At 33.6% G+C, this 17,946-nt stretch overlaps 2 protein-coding genes across 2 annotated transcripts; one reads left to right on the forward strand and one right to left on the reverse strand.

Annotated features, from left to right (window-relative positions):
- On the reverse strand, nt 1–4,833 carry LOC115999776 (probable disease resistance protein At5g66900). The gene is made up of 5 exons (XM_031239683.1): nt 4,016–4,833; nt 2,708–3,108; nt 2,143–2,486; nt 1,767–1,972; nt 1–1,343 (listed from the first exon to the last, which is right to left on the reverse strand). The coding sequence occupies exons 1-5, from the start codon at nt 4,701–4,703 to the stop codon at nt 502–504; spliced, it is 2,481 nt and encodes an 826-aa protein (XP_031095543.1). The 5' UTR covers nt 4,704–4,833; the 3' UTR covers nt 1–501.
- A 9,840-nt stretch (nt 4,834–14,673) lies between these two features.
- Nucleotides 14,674–17,202, forward strand: LOC115998280 (salicylic acid-binding protein 2-like). The gene is made up of 3 exons (XM_031237808.1): nt 14,674–15,091; nt 16,494–16,631; nt 16,742–17,202. Exons 1-3 carry the CDS (start codon nt 14,717–14,719, stop codon nt 17,021–17,023), a joined length of 795 nt encoding a protein of 264 aa, XP_031093668.1. The 5' UTR covers nt 14,674–14,716; the 3' UTR covers nt 17,024–17,202.
- The last annotated feature ends 744 nt before the right edge of the window (nt 17,203–17,946 follow it).

Here is a 17,946-nt window from a genome sequence, read left to right on the forward strand (position 1 = left end):
TGAAAGGGTATAACAATTGAATATTTCTTGCAATTCATCAGCTGATTGTCATGTCTTTTCAATTAATCATACGATACATATTGAGTTCAGCTGCTTTGATCAAACAGTGATTCTTCTACAAGAATATATACATCATTTGCTCTAATTCTCTCAACCTATGCCACACAGAACAGTCATTTAGTAGCAAAATTAACACTACTGTTCTAAGTCCTAGATTCTCTCAACTACAACTTGTATGCTACAATTACAATCAGTCTTCTTTCAACAATTACAGGTGAAAAGATGCATATTTGACATCCAAATCCTACAATCTATGGCAGCTACAATATATTAACATATTGTCCTTTCCACATCTTCTACATGCTAGCAAGAATGTCACCACACATAATAATACATCAAGAAAATGCCTGAACTTACTTATATCGGCATGGCTGTCCTTTTACACCGAAATGCAAAAATCTTAATGGCCTTTGGAACAATTGGGCATCATCTTTGCACTGACTACAAGTTTCCGAGGCATGACGATCTATGGAGCCAATTCAAATTCATATCATCCTTTACAATGCTAATACTTAGATCCTTAAAATAGTCTCTATAATTTTCCCATAAAAAAGCAGTTTCCTCATCGCATATGACAGATCTTAATTGTGCAAGGTTCAGTACTGTATCAGGCAGGTCATATAGTCCTACACGACCTCCCATAAAGATGGTCTTTAAAGAACGCAATTCGCCAATTTTTTCAGGAATGGGATCCAAATCCACACAGTCGTATATATCCAGGAAGCTTAGTTTGCAGAGCCTTTCAATTGAATCCGGTAACCCTGTCAGGTTAGAACAAGAGTGAAGCATCAGAACTTCCAAGTTCTCCAAGTTTCCTAATTCTTCAGGAATTTCAACTAGTTTTTGGCAGTAACTGATGCTAAGCTTCCTAAGATGGACAAGATCACATATACCAATTGGCAGCTTTTCTAAGTCATCACAGTATTCGATATTAATTTCCAGAAGGTTTGGCATCCGAAATATACAATCCTGAAATGCATCCCCAACCTCACACATGACCAACGAAATCTTATGCAAGTTTCCCAACATGAAAGTTGATTGACAGATGGAGGAAAAGGATATACGTTCCAACCTAATTCTCTTTAAGTTGGGCAAATGGCCAAGTAGAGAAGAGTTACTAAACATGGTTGGGGAGAAACCGTTATTCGTGACAACAAGAACCTTTAGATGGCTTGCTTTCTCCACAAATATTGGTAAGGTATAAGAACTTGTTTGAATATTCAACAACAGTACTTCAAGATTTGGAAGTTGCAAGTCATACACATTGGAGAATAATGCTTCATCTGCAGTTGGTAATAACGCCTTTATTTAGTGGAGGAAACTTTAATGAATACACTGTAATGATAATTTTAAGGCTTATTGGTTAAAAATGTTCTTTAAAAAATAATGTTATGCTGTAAAATTTTAAATAATCGATGCACAAACTCAAAAAAATCTGAGCTAGATTAGATTCGTTCTTAGATTGGAAATTATAATTGTTACAAAATACAAATATTTGATATCAATTTGTCAAATTTTAAAGATTTTAATATAATTGTTAGGTATAATTGTCACAAAATACAAAATGTTTGAGTTTTGTTTTCACCAATAAAGCCTAAATTTAATTGTTTTATCAAAATTTTATGGCATGTGTTGATATAAAGATTTACCTTTTAGATGAAAAAAAGTTATTGTTTATTTAATCTTTAAAAAGGTTAGTGGCCAACCTGTAGAGATGGATAACATTTGGACTTGAAGTAGTATCCCTGTTTGTGTAAGCAGCCATGGAGGGAAATCATTGCCAATATTTAATCTCCTTCGATTTTCTATGGTTTCATTGGCACTCTGGTACATAGCCAATTCTCTTAGCACATCATGTTGCCTCGCATAGTGCACTGCATTAGAGAAGCCAATGCTGGCAGGATCATCTTTTCTGTGAATACGAAAAACTTTTCTGTCAATGGTCACCAATAAGATTACCTCGTATTCTTAAACTAGCAGCTCGTTTAAGAAGCTTCATACAAGAATGTCAAACAATAACAGCAGATCTTCATCATGGGAAAATAAGAGAGACAAGAAAAAAAAAAGTAATTGAAAGGGCACCTTCTAAGGGCAAGATCTACCAGGTTGCGAGCAGCAAGCTTTAGGAGGATATCATAAGTTTCAAAACCATCTTCATCGAGGTTGTAAAGTTCCACCCAAATGTCCAAAAGAACAGCTGCTGGTATTCTTTGATCTTCAAGAAATAATCCCAGATCTTTGTAACAGTTTCTCAATATTTCATCCAAGGCATCGATGCTGGGCTGGAGACAATCAAGCAGATCGCTATCTGAAGTAAAGAGGATTTGACTCTTAGACTGCCTCTGAATTCCACTTAAATGTTGTCCGCGCAAAGAACTTCCCACAACCTTAAGAGCCAATGGGAATCCACCACAGCTTTTGACCACCTGCCATTACAAAACATCATTGAGCTTCCGCTAAATGGAATCTTAGGGATAAGATAGGCTATAGTTCAGTCACCTACACAACCTATGTAGAGAGAGCATCAGATTATTTTATTTAGAAAATAATGCACTCAAACTTTGGAACTTAAATGTTTCAAGCACGTGCATTAAAGTACTATTGTAAGATTTGAAACTGTACTATTAACCACATTAACAGCTTTTACCTTATCCACAAGATCTCTTCGACCGTTATATTTCCCACCTTCAAAGGCGTAGTTACAAAATAGAACCATTGCATCATTATCAGACAACAATTGCAATTTATAAGTATATTTAAACTCTGGGAATATGCATCTTGTTGTAACCAAAACTTTGTAATTTTGTATGGGAAAGATGAATTTTTTAAGAACTGAAAGTGATTCATTCCAAACATCATCCAGGACCAGCAAAATAGAATCGCCCACTAAATGCTCCTGTAGTAGAAGTTGCAGTTGGTTGAGTGCATCTTCATTACTTTGAAAGTCAGGCACCGATCCATTGTTTAACTTGTTAAAAATTTTGTGAATAATGCTCCTGAGGTTTGGTGTTCTTGAAACCGTGACAAAGGAGATGTGCTTGTATTTATCTGCAAAGAAATAAGACTAAGTTGTCAGAACTCAGAAATAGTCTGGAAGCATATACTCAAATAGTATAGCCATCCTTCTAGCTAGTAAAGATTGCATCTTGCTAGCTGCTCTCAAGAAAAAGTATATATACTGAACCAAGCGATTTACTTGCTCTGATCTCTGATACCACTTGTTAGATCAAGCGCAAGTTATAGCTGATAATGGAAGTTCAACTAACGCCACATTTTCGTAATGCAAGGTGCTAGACTTGGATCTTTAGGCCTCCGCCCAATCTCTCTAGCCACCTGGTGCTAGACTTGCCCTTCGGGGCACCGCCCAACAATCCCTCTAGCCACCTAATGCTTCTCCGCCCAACAATCCCCTCCCCCTCAGGTGCTGGACTTGCCATCAAGCCTCCGCCCAACAATCCCTCTAGCAACCACCTGGTGCTGGACTTGCCCCTTCGGCATCCGCCCAACAATCCCTCTAGCAACCACCTGGTGTTCGACTTGCCCCTTCGGGCATCCGCCCAACAATCCCTCTAGCAACCACCTGGTGTTCGACTTGCCCCTTCGGGCATCCGCCCAACAATCCCTCTAGCAACCACCTGATGCTAGACTTTGCCCTTCAGGCCTCCGCCCAACAATCCCCTCCCCATCCGGTGTATTTGCCCTTCAGGGTTTTGCCCAACAATCCCTCTAGCAGCCACCAGGTGTTGGACTTGCCCCTTCAGGCCTCTGCCCAACAATCCCCTCCCCACCCGGACTTGCCCCTTTAGGCCTCCGCCCAACAAATTCTAAGCAATGTTTGATACTAACTTATGTAAAAGATTACAAGTTAAACATTCATAAATTACTCTGAATTATAAAGAGGCTACCAATTGAATAAGCTCTAGAAGCTAGTGTAAAGAGTTGGGAATCACAATACCTTCAATTTCTTTGTCGTGGCAGAGCAGTTTTACTAGACTTGTCTTGCCGCAGCCCCCAGGAGCGGAGATCACCACCACAGGTTGACCTGCTTCATCCTTAAGCACCATCTTCTTCAGCTCCAGAAGGGGACTATCGAATCCCACTAAACCATCCGGGACAGCCGGCACATCAGCCCACCCAGGAAACGCATTGGGAGTGCCAATAGCAGTTGCCCCAATTCCAATACCTTGATTGATTGTAAGATTCCTGAGATGCCCAAGAATCTCGTCCGTTTTGTCATCTATGCCATTCACCTTCACCAGGGCTTTCTTGATGTCCCTCGAACTCTGTATCTGGACATCAATAGCAAAGAATCTCGACAGCGATTTCTCCAATTTCGCCAGCTTCTTTGAGTACCGCCACTTCTTGCAAAGATGGTGTCGTTTGATTTTCACGCACTCCTCGATTAGCGCTTCGGCTTCGGTGAGCTGTTTGATAAGCACATTTGTTTCGACTTCCCGGGTGCCGGTGAGCTTGTTGAGTTTCTCTATGTCTTTAAAAATGGGTTTAATATGTGTGAGGGTTAATTTTAAGCTCTCAAATTCTGATCTGAACGCGGCCACTTTCCGGCAAGAATCCACGACGACGACGTATAATTTATCAAACGCCACCCCCAATAGGGACCCTCCTATCAGAGATGCGGCCATTTTCCTCTGCCTGAGCTAGTAACACTTAATTGGGAAATTGAGTTTTAATATTTTCTCACAGTATACATTTTCACATTGTCTCTTGGCTCTTGGGAATCATTCTGTGCAGTGTGGATGATAAAGCAACAAGGCCCACGAGGAAAAGAGAACGAAACTCCGTGAACAATGAGTCGCTGACTATTGGACAAAACGTACTTTATAAGTGGGAATTATACGAGTGATCCCACTTCTTTACAGCCTAAACTTTATCAAAAAAGCAAATTAAACTCATAAGCTTTTTTTTTTTTAAAAGAAAACTCATAGGCTTTTAAAACGTGCAATTAAACCTATGAACATATTAAGTTAGTGTAGTGAAGCAGAAAAATTAATTAATGACATGTAATAGTAAGTCACTATGATTCCAGTGACTCTCCAACTCTACTTTCCCGCCTAAGAGAATAAATAGACGGTCAAAAACGGATTGCTTTAAAACTAGCTTACCAACTCCAACAACCCCCCGACTAATTTCCTTAGTAGAAGACAACCAAAATGGTCACCTTTATCTAGGAATGGCGATCATTTGGTCGCCTTCTTCCGCAGCAAAAGGCAACCAAATTTGGTTGCCTTCTTCCATAGCAGAAGGCGACCCAATGTTGGTTTCATTCTTCAAACGCGAACGGTCACCTATTTGTTGTCCTTGGACTCGTCGGAAATTAGTCAAAGGGGTCACTGAAGTTTGTTGAATGGTCACTTGAGTTGGTTGGAGGGTCGCTAGGAATCTAGTGACCTAGTATTACATGTCACCAACCAGTTTTTTAAAATAATTTAAATTTAATTGTTAAAACTTAAAGTTTTGCTTAGTAATTTATATTTTCTGTTTAACTTTTTTTTTTTTTTTTTTGGAGAAGCTGCTTAACTTTTGTTGTACTCCTTAATTTAGTATGGACATACGGAGCAATGCATAGTTTACTGTACGCACTTAGGGGCGAAATTATTTTATAAAATCATTTTTATGTAGTAATCTGGAAATTAAATGAGCCTCGAGACAGTAATCAAGCGGATTAGTAGCTGTCAACTTTCTACCAACAATTTCAACTTTTTAAGATTCATGTAGCATATTTAAATTAATTAATTAATTGTTGAATTATACTCCGTAACATTTATTTAATTAATTCAATTCAATTCAATTGCCACATTTTCCTAGTAATTTAATAGTGCATAGATTGTTGACTTCTTGTATGAATGATATGGTTTTTAGCGTGTGTACCATGTAGTGGTAGACTTGAGAGTTGAGACTTGGGAGAAGCAACCAGGAAATGAAAATTGAGCTTTTGCAAATTGCAAGTACTATTTAATATTCATGGAAAAGCACTTTCCTGCTAGCCAATTACAAGGAAGGTGTGCAACGGATATTTTTTAGTTTGATGACATTCTTTATATTGACCTGATGTATTTTAATTAATTTATTAAATTAAAAATATTTAATTTAATAGACATAATTAAATAGCGAATCTCATGTGTAGCATGTAGTGCTTCTCCACCACCTATTTCTCAGCGGCAACCTCAGGATGTTTATCCTTAATTTGATGTTTAAAGTCTTTTCATTAATGAGACTTTGGATTGAAATTATATAAATATTTTTGTAAAACTCATTAAAATGTAATATCTGAAGGACTACAATATCATTTAAAAATTAGGACACATTAATTAATTGTTAGGTATATACAAAGACCGTGACTAGTATTTAATAAGTTGAATAAAAGATATAGTCACTGTTACGAAGTTTCCGTCTCCTTTCCTTATGGACTTGTTTCCTTATCATCTACTGAACATAATTCCCAGGAAACAAGAAGCAAATGTGTTCTGTGTAAAAATATTGGGAAAAAAAAACTTCTTAAACAAGTATATATTACTAGCTTTTTTTGAAAGCAGTATATATTACTAGCTTAGGCAAAGGAAAAAAGGCTGAGGATAATGGCCGGATCTCTAATTGGAGGGGCGGTTTTGAGCGTGGCGTTTGCTAAACTTTTCGATGCCGTCGCCGATGCTGGGCGGAGAGTGGCGGCGTTCAGATCAGACTTTGAGAGCTTAAGCTCAACCCTCCTTCAAATTAAACCCATTTTTGAAGACATAGAGAAACTCAACAAGCTCACCGGCACCCAGAAAGACGAAACAGAAGCGCTTATCAAACAGCTCAAGGACGGTGAAGCGCTAATCGAGGAGTGCTTGAAAATCAAGCGACACCATCTTTGCAAGAAGTGGCGGTGCTCAAAGAAGCTGACGAAATTGGAGAAGTCGCTGGTGAGATTCTTTTCTATGGATGTCCAGATACAGAGTTTCAGGGATAGCAAGAATACTCTGGCGATGGCGAATGGTGTAGATCAGAAAATGGACGAGGCACTTGCTTATCTCAAAAATCTTGGAACCACCTCTTAAGGACTTCGTTTCAAATTAAAGTTGTGTTTATTTTTCTCCAGGTCGTTGATATCAAAATTTTATTTAGAACATTTAAAATTTTGAGGGAAATATTATCAAATAAGCCCTCAAATTTTATTTAAAAGTACAATTAAGTCTTCAAACATTCAAAAAAGTTTAATTACACCCACAAACTTGTTATTTTGGCGCATTCTTCATTTTTCCGACGAACATTCCGACGACCGAAATGTTCATCCCCAACCGACGGAGAAGACGAACTGTTCGTCTTCTCCGTCTGCTTCGTCTTCTCCAATAGTCTTCTCCATCGGAGAAGACGAACCACACTGGTTCATCTTCTCCACTGGAGAAGATGAATTCGTTTGTCTTCTCCAATGGAGAGACGAACACTGGTTCGTCGTCTTCGATGGAGAAGACGAACAGACTGTTGGTGTACGTGTGATTCCGACCACCTTGTGGTAAAAAAATAATTAAATTAAAAAAAATTATATTTCACTGTCATTTTAATTTAATGCATATTATCGATCTTGCAATAGTAATTTTAAAACAAATAGTAGTTTCATAACAATGTAACATCACCAAAAGATTATACATTGCAATAGAAATTTTAATTGCATGTTAAGGTTATTTAACTTTACATTTCCAAAGTAGTAGCTACTTTACAATTCTAAATATTTATATATTTATATTTACAAGTAGCATCACAAGTTCTAACAATTGAACTATTGCGGTTACGTTGGAGATTGTGTATCTATCATCATTCATGTTGCATTGGGTTTATCTAGCCCAACACCATTACTTTGATTGCTATCGGCGGTAAGAGCAACAAATTGAAACAACTCCGGATGTGCACTACATAAACCATGCATAAGCTCTATAATCTTCTTATTTTGCTCTATAATCTCATTGTTATCTTGCTCTAATTGTTTAATTCTTTCCTCACAAGTTGCATGTGAGGGCGATTCTCCATATCTCGATTTCCTTTGTCACGCCACCTCGGGAAAGTAGTGTTGGGTATTTGGAACACACAACCTCCTTTCTTGAGACCACATGTTGCCTCATACAAAGCAGTTGCATCTCCAAGTTCTGGTTAAGTTTGTTGTATTTGACTTACAATTCCCTATATTGATAGATAATATTTTAAAACCCATATTAAAAAATATTCACTAATAAGAAAGCAAGTGTAATACGATCAACTAGATGAATTAAAAATTTTGAGCAACCAGAAAAATGTTAGGGTGCGTTTGGTTCGCACAAGGGAATCGGAATCGGAATGGGTATCAAATACTTGGTAATGGTAATGGGTTTTGGTGAAAGTATTTAACATGTTTGGTAATTGGGTGGAATGGGAATGATTATTAATAGTTGAGGAAGAAATGAGGAATGGGAATGAAACCCTTATTTAATAAGGGTATGGGTTTTGTCATTAATGGGGTATTCCAAACCCATAGTAGCATTCACAAAACCTATCAACCAAACACAAACAATCACTTTCATACCCATTCCTTATGCCTAAACCCACCAACCAAACACACCCTTATTGTATTGACACTATACTATGGAAGATCCAATATGTTGTACAATCTATAATAATGTATTTCTATTTTGAAGTTTCACATCAATGTCTTAATAATCTTCGGAGTATGAGAATACTCTACATTTTTCACATTGAACAGAATGTACACATATTCAAAAATAAAAAAATGTCGGGGTAAGTGGAGTGTTTTTGGATATGTGCAGTCACTTGGAAAGTAGTGCTTGATAGATTTTAAGTTTACAGAATGAGATAAACAATAAATATACAACTACAACATAGTTTTATATTTAATGATGAGAGATTATAGGAATTGAGTTGAGACTCATACCATTATTTAGCTTGTTGAGCTCCTTTACAGGTTTTCTTCGATAAAATTAAAAGAAATCAAATTGTAATTAGTGAACATAAGTAAGAATTATTGTCTCAATTGTAGTCATAAAGTAATTTATCTTGAATTCATTAAACCACCTACATATCTTTCATGTTTTGAGGCACACTGATGAACGTCTTGACAACGTCGTAGGAGTACCTAACAATACTTTCTATGATTTTTCTATGCGGATTAAAGATCATGAATATATTGTCTCCACATCAACTAACACGATTAGCACGAATTCATTTATAAAATTAAACATCACGAATACATTGTCTCCACATCAATATCACATTATAATATATATGACGCGACGTCGCATGTACGACTGAAAATGAAACTACACGAAAAGCAATCGGATTATTAGAAGAAAAAAAAAAAAAAAAGTGTCGCTCTCTGCACATGTTAAATAGGAGTAGTTAAATATAATGAATTGTGGGGCAGGTTGCAGTAGTGAAATAATGAAAACACCTTGGCGTAGACTCAGTGCTTCCTAAACTATTCAAAGTCAACTCGAATATAATAATTTCTAACACTTAATGGTTTACAAGAAAAAAAATAATACTTTTTAATACAATTATAATAATTTTTTAACAATTTATAATTCCGTTTAGTAAAAAATGTAATATGTCACAAAAAATGTAAAGAATTTTTAATAAAAATATAATTTTTTAAAACAAAATTACAAAAAAAAATAGATAAAAATGTAATAGTTTTAATAAAAATATAATATATTACAAATGAAAAATAATATTTTTAGTGACGTACAGTATAATACGTACTTTATAAGAAAAATATAATATTTTTAACAAAAATGTAATACTTTGCATAGAAAGTATAATACTAGTTTTTAAAGAAAAGAGTAATAATTTAGAACAAAAATGTAACAATTTTCATGAAAAATATTACTTTACAAAAGAAAAATGTAATATGTTTTGATAAAAAAATGTAATACTTTATAAGAAAAATGTAATAATTTTTTAAAAAATAATCACACATTTTCAAAAAAAAAAAGTGATATTCTTTTAAAAAAAAAATAATTTTCAGTGAAAACGTAATATATTACAAAAAAAAAAATGTAAAGCTTTTTGTAATATAAAACTTTTTTTTAAAAACGCGGTACATCACGAGAAAAATTTTATACTTATAGAATAAAATATAATGCTTTACAAGAAAAAAAGTATTATTTTTCAATGAAATGTAACACTAATAAACATGCAATACTTTTTAAACAAATATTTTTAAGAAATAAATAATAAATTTTGATTAAAAATATAATACTTTTTAGTACAAGTGTAATATTTTGCACTAAAAATGTAATACTTATAAGGAATAAATTATACTTTTTAGTGTTTCAAAAGAATTTATTTTCAATAAAAATATAATACTTTTAGTACAAGTGTAATATTTTTCAGTAAAATGTAATACTTATAGATAATAAATAATACTCCGTACTTTTAAGTGAAAGTGTACTATTTTACAATTAAATAAGATTAATACTTTTAAAGGAAAAGCAATATTTTTTAATGAAAAATATATTACATTTCAAAGATAGACACTATCTTGTAAAGAATTATGAGTGCTTCAAAAACGCATCAATAGTGTTAGGAAATCCACCACAATGAAATGCACCAATGCATCACAAAACACACAATTAGGTACGTCGTACATATCACCACAAAATGCAACATTAGGTATGCATAAATGTACTACACAATATTTAGAAATGCACCATTATGTGTGGTGAGGTATGGTACATTTCCTTGATGTGTGGTGCGTTTTGTGGTGCATTGATACATTTCAATATTGTTGTATGTTTCTTAACACTATTGGTACCTTTTTTACATACCTAATGGTGCGACTGCGCTGGCCGCACGTTAAGGTTTGACCACACTAAAACTTGGTCATATATATGTCTCTGTAAGAGAGATAGAGAGAGAGAACCTTGCAACATAAACTATTGTCCACAATATAATACTCCGTAATTTTAACTTTCAAAGTAGGGTCACCTTGCACATATAGTTATTGGAATTATTACAAGAGTTAATGAACATTTCAAAACAGAGGTACAACTCAAGTTGAATTGGTATAGCAATTGGTCTTCAATCAGGTTCAATATAAAAAGAAGTATTATTTGACATGAATCAGTTATCTATCAGTCATAATTTCATTAAAAAAAATTGACCAAATTTGATTAACACTTTTCTCGTTCCAAATACAAAAAATGTATGTAACTTTATCTAATTGCCTTCATTATTATCCATAGATTTCTAACGCAATCTATTTTATATGGTAGTTGGCTATTACTTATTTATATACTTCTACTAATCTACTAACCTATTTATATAGTTTCTAAATGTATACCGAGTGCATTTTATTATATACTAATACATACTTAAACTAATTATTACAAAAAATTAAATTGTAGATAACACGAGTCAAGTCTCATCGATCAAAGAAACACATTGAATGAGACAGAGGCATAGAGAGTATATATATAAAAATTTCTATTATATGTTCTCATATTAAAATTTATCTAGAAGAACTTGAAGTTCATCCAACTAGAAGAAAACATATTTAAGAATATCATATTTCTTGATAATGATGTTTCATATTTTGTTAAGAATATTTTTTACTATGTTTCAAAATATATATTGCCTTCAGTCATGACCTTTAAATTGTGCGACGAATCACCTACACTCTTGTTTACTCACAATCAACAATGTTTTTAATTTCACTGTACTATTGCTCATCACAATAAATAGTAAAATATTTTACATCCTTTCACATGCTCCGTCGGGCGGTGCGTGGGGGCCATTGAAGTTAGCGATCCAATCTTTTGGGAGAAGACAAGGTAAAACGACGATGCTTTGCTCTTTTCTTTTTTCTTTTTATCTTTTTCTTTTTGGTTGGTTTTGAAACTGAGTGATGTTACCATCCTTACTAAATTATCTCCTAATTAATATTTATCGTTTAATTTGATGTAACATTACATAATTGACCGTTTTTAAAAAAAATATTATTTGATTATTAAGTTGATTTTATTTAATTTGGGGTAACATATGTTCATAAGTTCATTAAGAATTTTCATTAATAATATTTGATTATTAAGTTCATTAATGAACCTATGTTACCCCAAATTAAATAATTTTCTTGTCAAACTTACTAGCACTGTAGCACCTCTTGCACTTGACATGTACTCTGTACCACTTGTTTCATTTCTTTGTTTTCAGGGTGGGTAACAAATTATTTGCCGGAATTCAAATAAGGATAACCTTAGAAAACATAATCGATTCAAAACACATCTTCAATTGCACTATATAATATTTGATGTAATAATTTATATAATCATATATCGATCCAAATATTCTATAACAAATCCATTCCGTGCATCGCACGGGTGAAAATACTAATTATATATAACAAGATATTATATATCACAAGTTGGTCGTACAACTCCAACTTGTTTAAGTTGGTTGATTGGATTGTTGAATTGATAACTACAATATTTAAAATTTGACTCCATGTGTGACTGTGTGAGTGATCTATTGACTTTATTAATTTGAGTCGATTTATTTTTTGTCACGCTTTACCTCTTTGTGATCATTTATTGACTAGCGTCACATGGCAGGATGTCATCAACCCTATCATTATTTTGCATTTTTTTTAATGTAATACAAAAACTACTTAAAAAGCCTTAAGCCTTCCAACTTTTTTTTTTCAACTCAAACGAGTACACCTTGAGAATCATTTATGGTTCATTTGAAAACTCAGAAAATGCTTCAGGAAGTTATTTTTCAGTGTTTGGATATTCAAAGAAAATGAAGTCAAAGGAAATATTCATTTTGGTCAACGGAAAAATTTTTCAATTTGACGAAAAATGTCTTCCTAATTTTTTAATCAAAAGACATTTTCAATTCTTCATTTCTCTTCTTTCTCTTCACTCCTTTTTTTAAAATTAATTTTTGGATTATTATTACCACCACCACCACCGCCACCACCATTATCACACTAGTGACACCACCACCACTACCAACACCAACACCAACAACTACCATCACCACCACCATTACCATACCAATTATTATTATTATTATTATTATTATTATTATTATTATTATTATTATAACAAATAATATGTTCATTTTCAGGAAAATGAACCAAACAGAAAAATACAATTTCTTAACTTTTAGCTAAACAAAAAAAAAAAATAAACATTCATCCAAACACACAAAAAAAATAATAATAATAATAAAATATTTTCAAGAAAATTAGCCATATTCTGAAAATTATTTTCAAATTTTTAAATGGACCCTAAATCAATTTTTTATTTATTCACTATCTATTTTGAATGTATAATATATCAAATTAATCCTTTTACATGCAAGAGAGAGCATAAATCCACCCAATTCAAATTGAAAGCTAACCCCACTAAAAATTATAGGACAAAATTTCTACTTTAAATATCAATTTAGCTAGTTTTTTTCGAGACATGTTGGTTGCCCCGGACAATTCATTGTCTGTTTTATTTTAATGTATTTATTTATTTATAGTTGTCTTTATATTTATTTTTATCTAATTATGTATGCCAATCAATAAAAAATTGTGATGCCATATCTGATCTACCTACTATACATTTGGATGCCATTTCCAGTAGTTTCCATTTTCCACGTTTCCCTTGCATTTCCCTGTTTGGTAGTAAAAGGCTAAAATCGTCAGGAAACTGCAAAGCCACTTGCATTTGTACTTGCCTATACAATTAGACAACATCAACCAAAGAAGAAATTTAAAAAAATTTAAATCAAAACTAGTAAGAGCATCCTTATCAATTGAGTTTATTCACAATTTTTGACGAGTTTTTGTAAGTGTGATTAGGAAAGAAAAATGGAAGGGGATAATAAAACTGATTAAAAAAAAAAAAAAGCTGTCAGGCGCGCTTGACAAACCCACGGGCACCTCTGATGGCTGTCAAGCACATTTTTCGCGCATGAATATTAATTGCATGTGGATCCCACTTTTTGATATAAACCAAATACTTGTAGAAGCAAGTATCTTTTTTTCTCTCTTCCTTATCTCTATCCCATGTGGACAAACACTGTTCCAAAAATCATAAATTATGCTCATGCTCTAAGGGGCTTCCATAGTAGTAGATTTTTCACTGTTTTTGAGAAAAAAAAAATGGCCAACATGGAATAGAGAGAGAATGGATGAGCTCTTCCTGTAAATGGTGGGTTTTTTGTGGGTCTCGCGACACAATGAACAAGGAATTGGACGCGCGTTTCACGCACAAGGACGCCCAATACACGTCTGCCGGTGCGCCAATCGTTTTTCCTTGTTCTTTTTCGCTCCCCTCTTTCTTACGTGGCACCTAAAAATCTCACTATTGAAGATGCCCTATACAGGATGCATCAACCATTAACAAAGTTAATTTGATTTCCAAGAGCTAGCATTGGACATGCACAAAATTCCTGCTAATGGATGCTTAGTATGATTGCACGAAAATGAATACTGCACTAATATCTACATATTGTGTTCAGATCAAGAGCTCAAATCTCATTTCCCTGTTTAAAAGTAAAAGGCTAAAATCGTCAGGAAACTGCTATCCCACATGCTTTTGCACTTGTATATATATATAGACACCATTAATGCCAGATAGCTCACACCAAATTAACCAAACCAAACAAAAACAAAATGGTGAAAACTTGTACGCAACAAAAGCACTTTGTTCTCATACACGGCGCCTGCCATGGGGCTTGGAGCTGGTTCAAGCTGAAACCCCTCCTGGAAATCGCCGGCCATAAAGTCACCGCACTTGACCTCGCCGCCTCCGGCGTGGACCCCCAAAAGCTCCACCATCTCCGAACGCTGCGCGACTACACGTCGCCGTTGTTGGAGTTCATGTCGGCGCTTCCCGACGGCGAGAAAGTTATCTTGGTGGGCCACAGCCTGGGCGGCATGAACATCGCCCTCGCCATGGAAAACTATCCTCGCAAGATTTCAGTTGCCGTTTTCTTGTCGGCGTTCATGCCTGATACTGTTCATGGACCGTCCTATGTCCTCGATGAGGTAGGCAATCAACTTTTATTATGTATCTTGTTTAACATAGAATAATACTTTAAGAATGTTTCTCTTTGAATTATACGCTAATAGTGCTTTTGTTTTGTTTTTCTTTTTCTTTTTTTGAAGACATAATAGTGCTTTTGTTTTTTAAATTATTTATGTATCCATATTTGGGTTTAAATTTTTACTAACATTAGCTTAAAATTATTATAATATTTGTAAATGGTGTCTTTTTTTTTTTTTAATGTTTATTGTGATTCTCACATATAAATAATAATTGGTTGGAGAAAATACTTAACATATTATGTACCTTCAATTAATAAATTCTGTATTTGTTAAAATTAACATATTATGTATTTGTAGTTAAAATATTATGTGTTTACAATTAATAAAATTATGTGTTTGTAATTAACATATTATAAACCTTGAATGTTTCAATATAAAATATTATATATAAACCTTGAATCTATTTATAGGTGAATAACATGTTAACTGAAAACACATAATATATTTACTACATACATATTATTTGAATATCACTTTAGACCCTCATCCGTGGTATAATTTGTTTGTTTTTGTTCTTGAAAAAAAAAAAAGAATTCATATATAGACAAAATATCACTCTCAGTTAGATACAAATATCTTTCGTTGAGGATTCAACAGCTATTATTAGTTTCTTTAATTTTTAGTTTTAATATATTCCAGTTCAATAGTCAAATCAAAATTGATAACTTCAGAAAAAAAGATTAACTTTTATTATTATATTTTAAAGCATCTCTCTTCTGCTATACTTTATTTATCTATTTATTTTTATTTCTCACAATCACAACCACTAGTAACAGATATGAATCTAAATTGAGATTCTGTGACCACATGCCATAAACTCTTATATTATAAAACAATCACTTTGACAGCAACCCATCACCCAAAAGCAATGTAACCACACTTCTAATGGTAAATTAGTTAGGTGATCTTAATATATTATTAATGCGTGTTAACTTTTTTTTTTATTTAATTACTAGATTTTTTTAAAAATAAATCTTACAAAAAAAAAGATTTTGAGTTTGGGAAGTTGTATGTTTGTCTTTCAATTATCCCTAAATTATAAATATAGTTAATCTTTTAAATTTGTACGAATTTTCTATTCATAGCTACTCAATCTACTGAAGCACAGCGAACCCACTCCCTCATGGAGGGAGGGTAAATTGGATGCCACTAGACCCAAGGTCTTTTACACTAATTTAATTTATCTATAGTGTAGCTCTGTAGACCGAACTGAAATGAAAGCGCATGTTGAGTGAAAGGAACGTAATTTTACGTTTTTTTTAGTACAAAATTTTCTTATATTAACTATGGTGTATCAAATAAATTAATTCAAATTAATTCACTCTTTGTCTTTTTTTTAAAGTATAATGAACGGACACCCGCAGAAGCTTGGTTGGATACTCAGTTTTTACCATATGGTACTACGGAAGATCCTCTAACGTCAATGTTTTTTGGTCCTCAATTCATGTCTAAGAAACTTTACCAGTTATGCTCTCCAGAAGTAAGCCATTCAATTCAACCTCCTCAAAACTTGGTCGTTTTAAACTGTTTTAACAAGTACTATAATTAATGACTAATATATGATTTGATTTAATAAATTAATGTTTGTAGGATATTGCATTAGGGAACATGTTGATTAGACCAAGTTCTCTATTTTTAGAGGATTTGTCAAAGGCCAAAAAATTCAGCAATGAAGGTTATGGTTCAGTTAAGCGAGCTTATGTTATTTGCACCGAAGATATAGGCATACCATTGGACTTTCAACGATGGCTCATCGAAAACATTGGAGTGGCTGAAGTGAAGGAGATTAAAGATGCAGACCACATGGCAATGCTTTCAAAACCTCAACAACTTTGCCAATCTCTCTTAGAGATAAGTAGTGATGATGAATAGAATCATATATTCATTTGGTTGCCATTCACAAAGATTAAGGAGTGGTTTGCTTGCCTTGCTTAATGCTATCTTAATAATGTAGTGTTAAAGCCTTGTTTAAGTGATAATAAATAATTTGAGATTGACTAGAACCATTGGTCATAAAGATCAAATTTTATTGAAGGTTGTGTTGTGCATAATTTTTTTTTTTTTATGTAATATCTGTTCATATATACTTTCTCAACCTAGTGAAACCCAATAAGTCAATATCGCTCTCACTAAGGCTCAAATCCATGATCTCCCACTTGGAAAAATCACTTCATGTTGTGCATAATTCTTATTTATAAAGTGATCATATTGTTGATCTCTATTTAGGGTAATTAGTTTTTCTTTAAATGGAAATGATTATTATATTATTGTTGATCTCTATTTAGGGTAATTAATTTTTTTTAAAAATGGAAATGATTCTCCCTAGTTGCGGAAGGATAAATCATTATGACTCAACTGATTAATAACTTTTACTCATTTATTGTACACACAAATTTGTGGTCTCTAGATGTCCCTCATTCAAGAGGTTGCTCACTCATAAAGGAAATCATAGAAAGGCAAAAAATCTCCGCAAGATTTCAATTGCTGAATGAGAAGGCGACCAATTGGTTGCCTTCCATGGAGAAGGCGAATTGTTCACTTTCTCCATGGAAGGCAATCAGTCGCCTTCCACCTGGGAATGCGACTAGTTGGTCACCTTCCGCCGAATTTTTGCCGAAGATGATATTTGAATCAAAATTAATGACCAATAATAGTATGTCATTTATCGATTCTTTGACTTCATTACCTTAATATAAGATGTTAAAATATGTAATTGTACTTTTTAAAAATTTAGAGACTTAATTGATTTTTCAGATGTAATTGTTGTACTTTTTAAAAATTTAGAGACTTTTTAA

The sequence above is a fragment of the Ipomoea triloba genome, chromosome 12 (genome assembly GCF_003576645.1).
Source record: "Ipomoea triloba cultivar NCNSP0323 chromosome 12, ASM357664v1".
Lineage (NCBI taxonomy): Eukaryota > Viridiplantae > Streptophyta > Magnoliopsida > Solanales > Convolvulaceae > Ipomoea > Ipomoea triloba.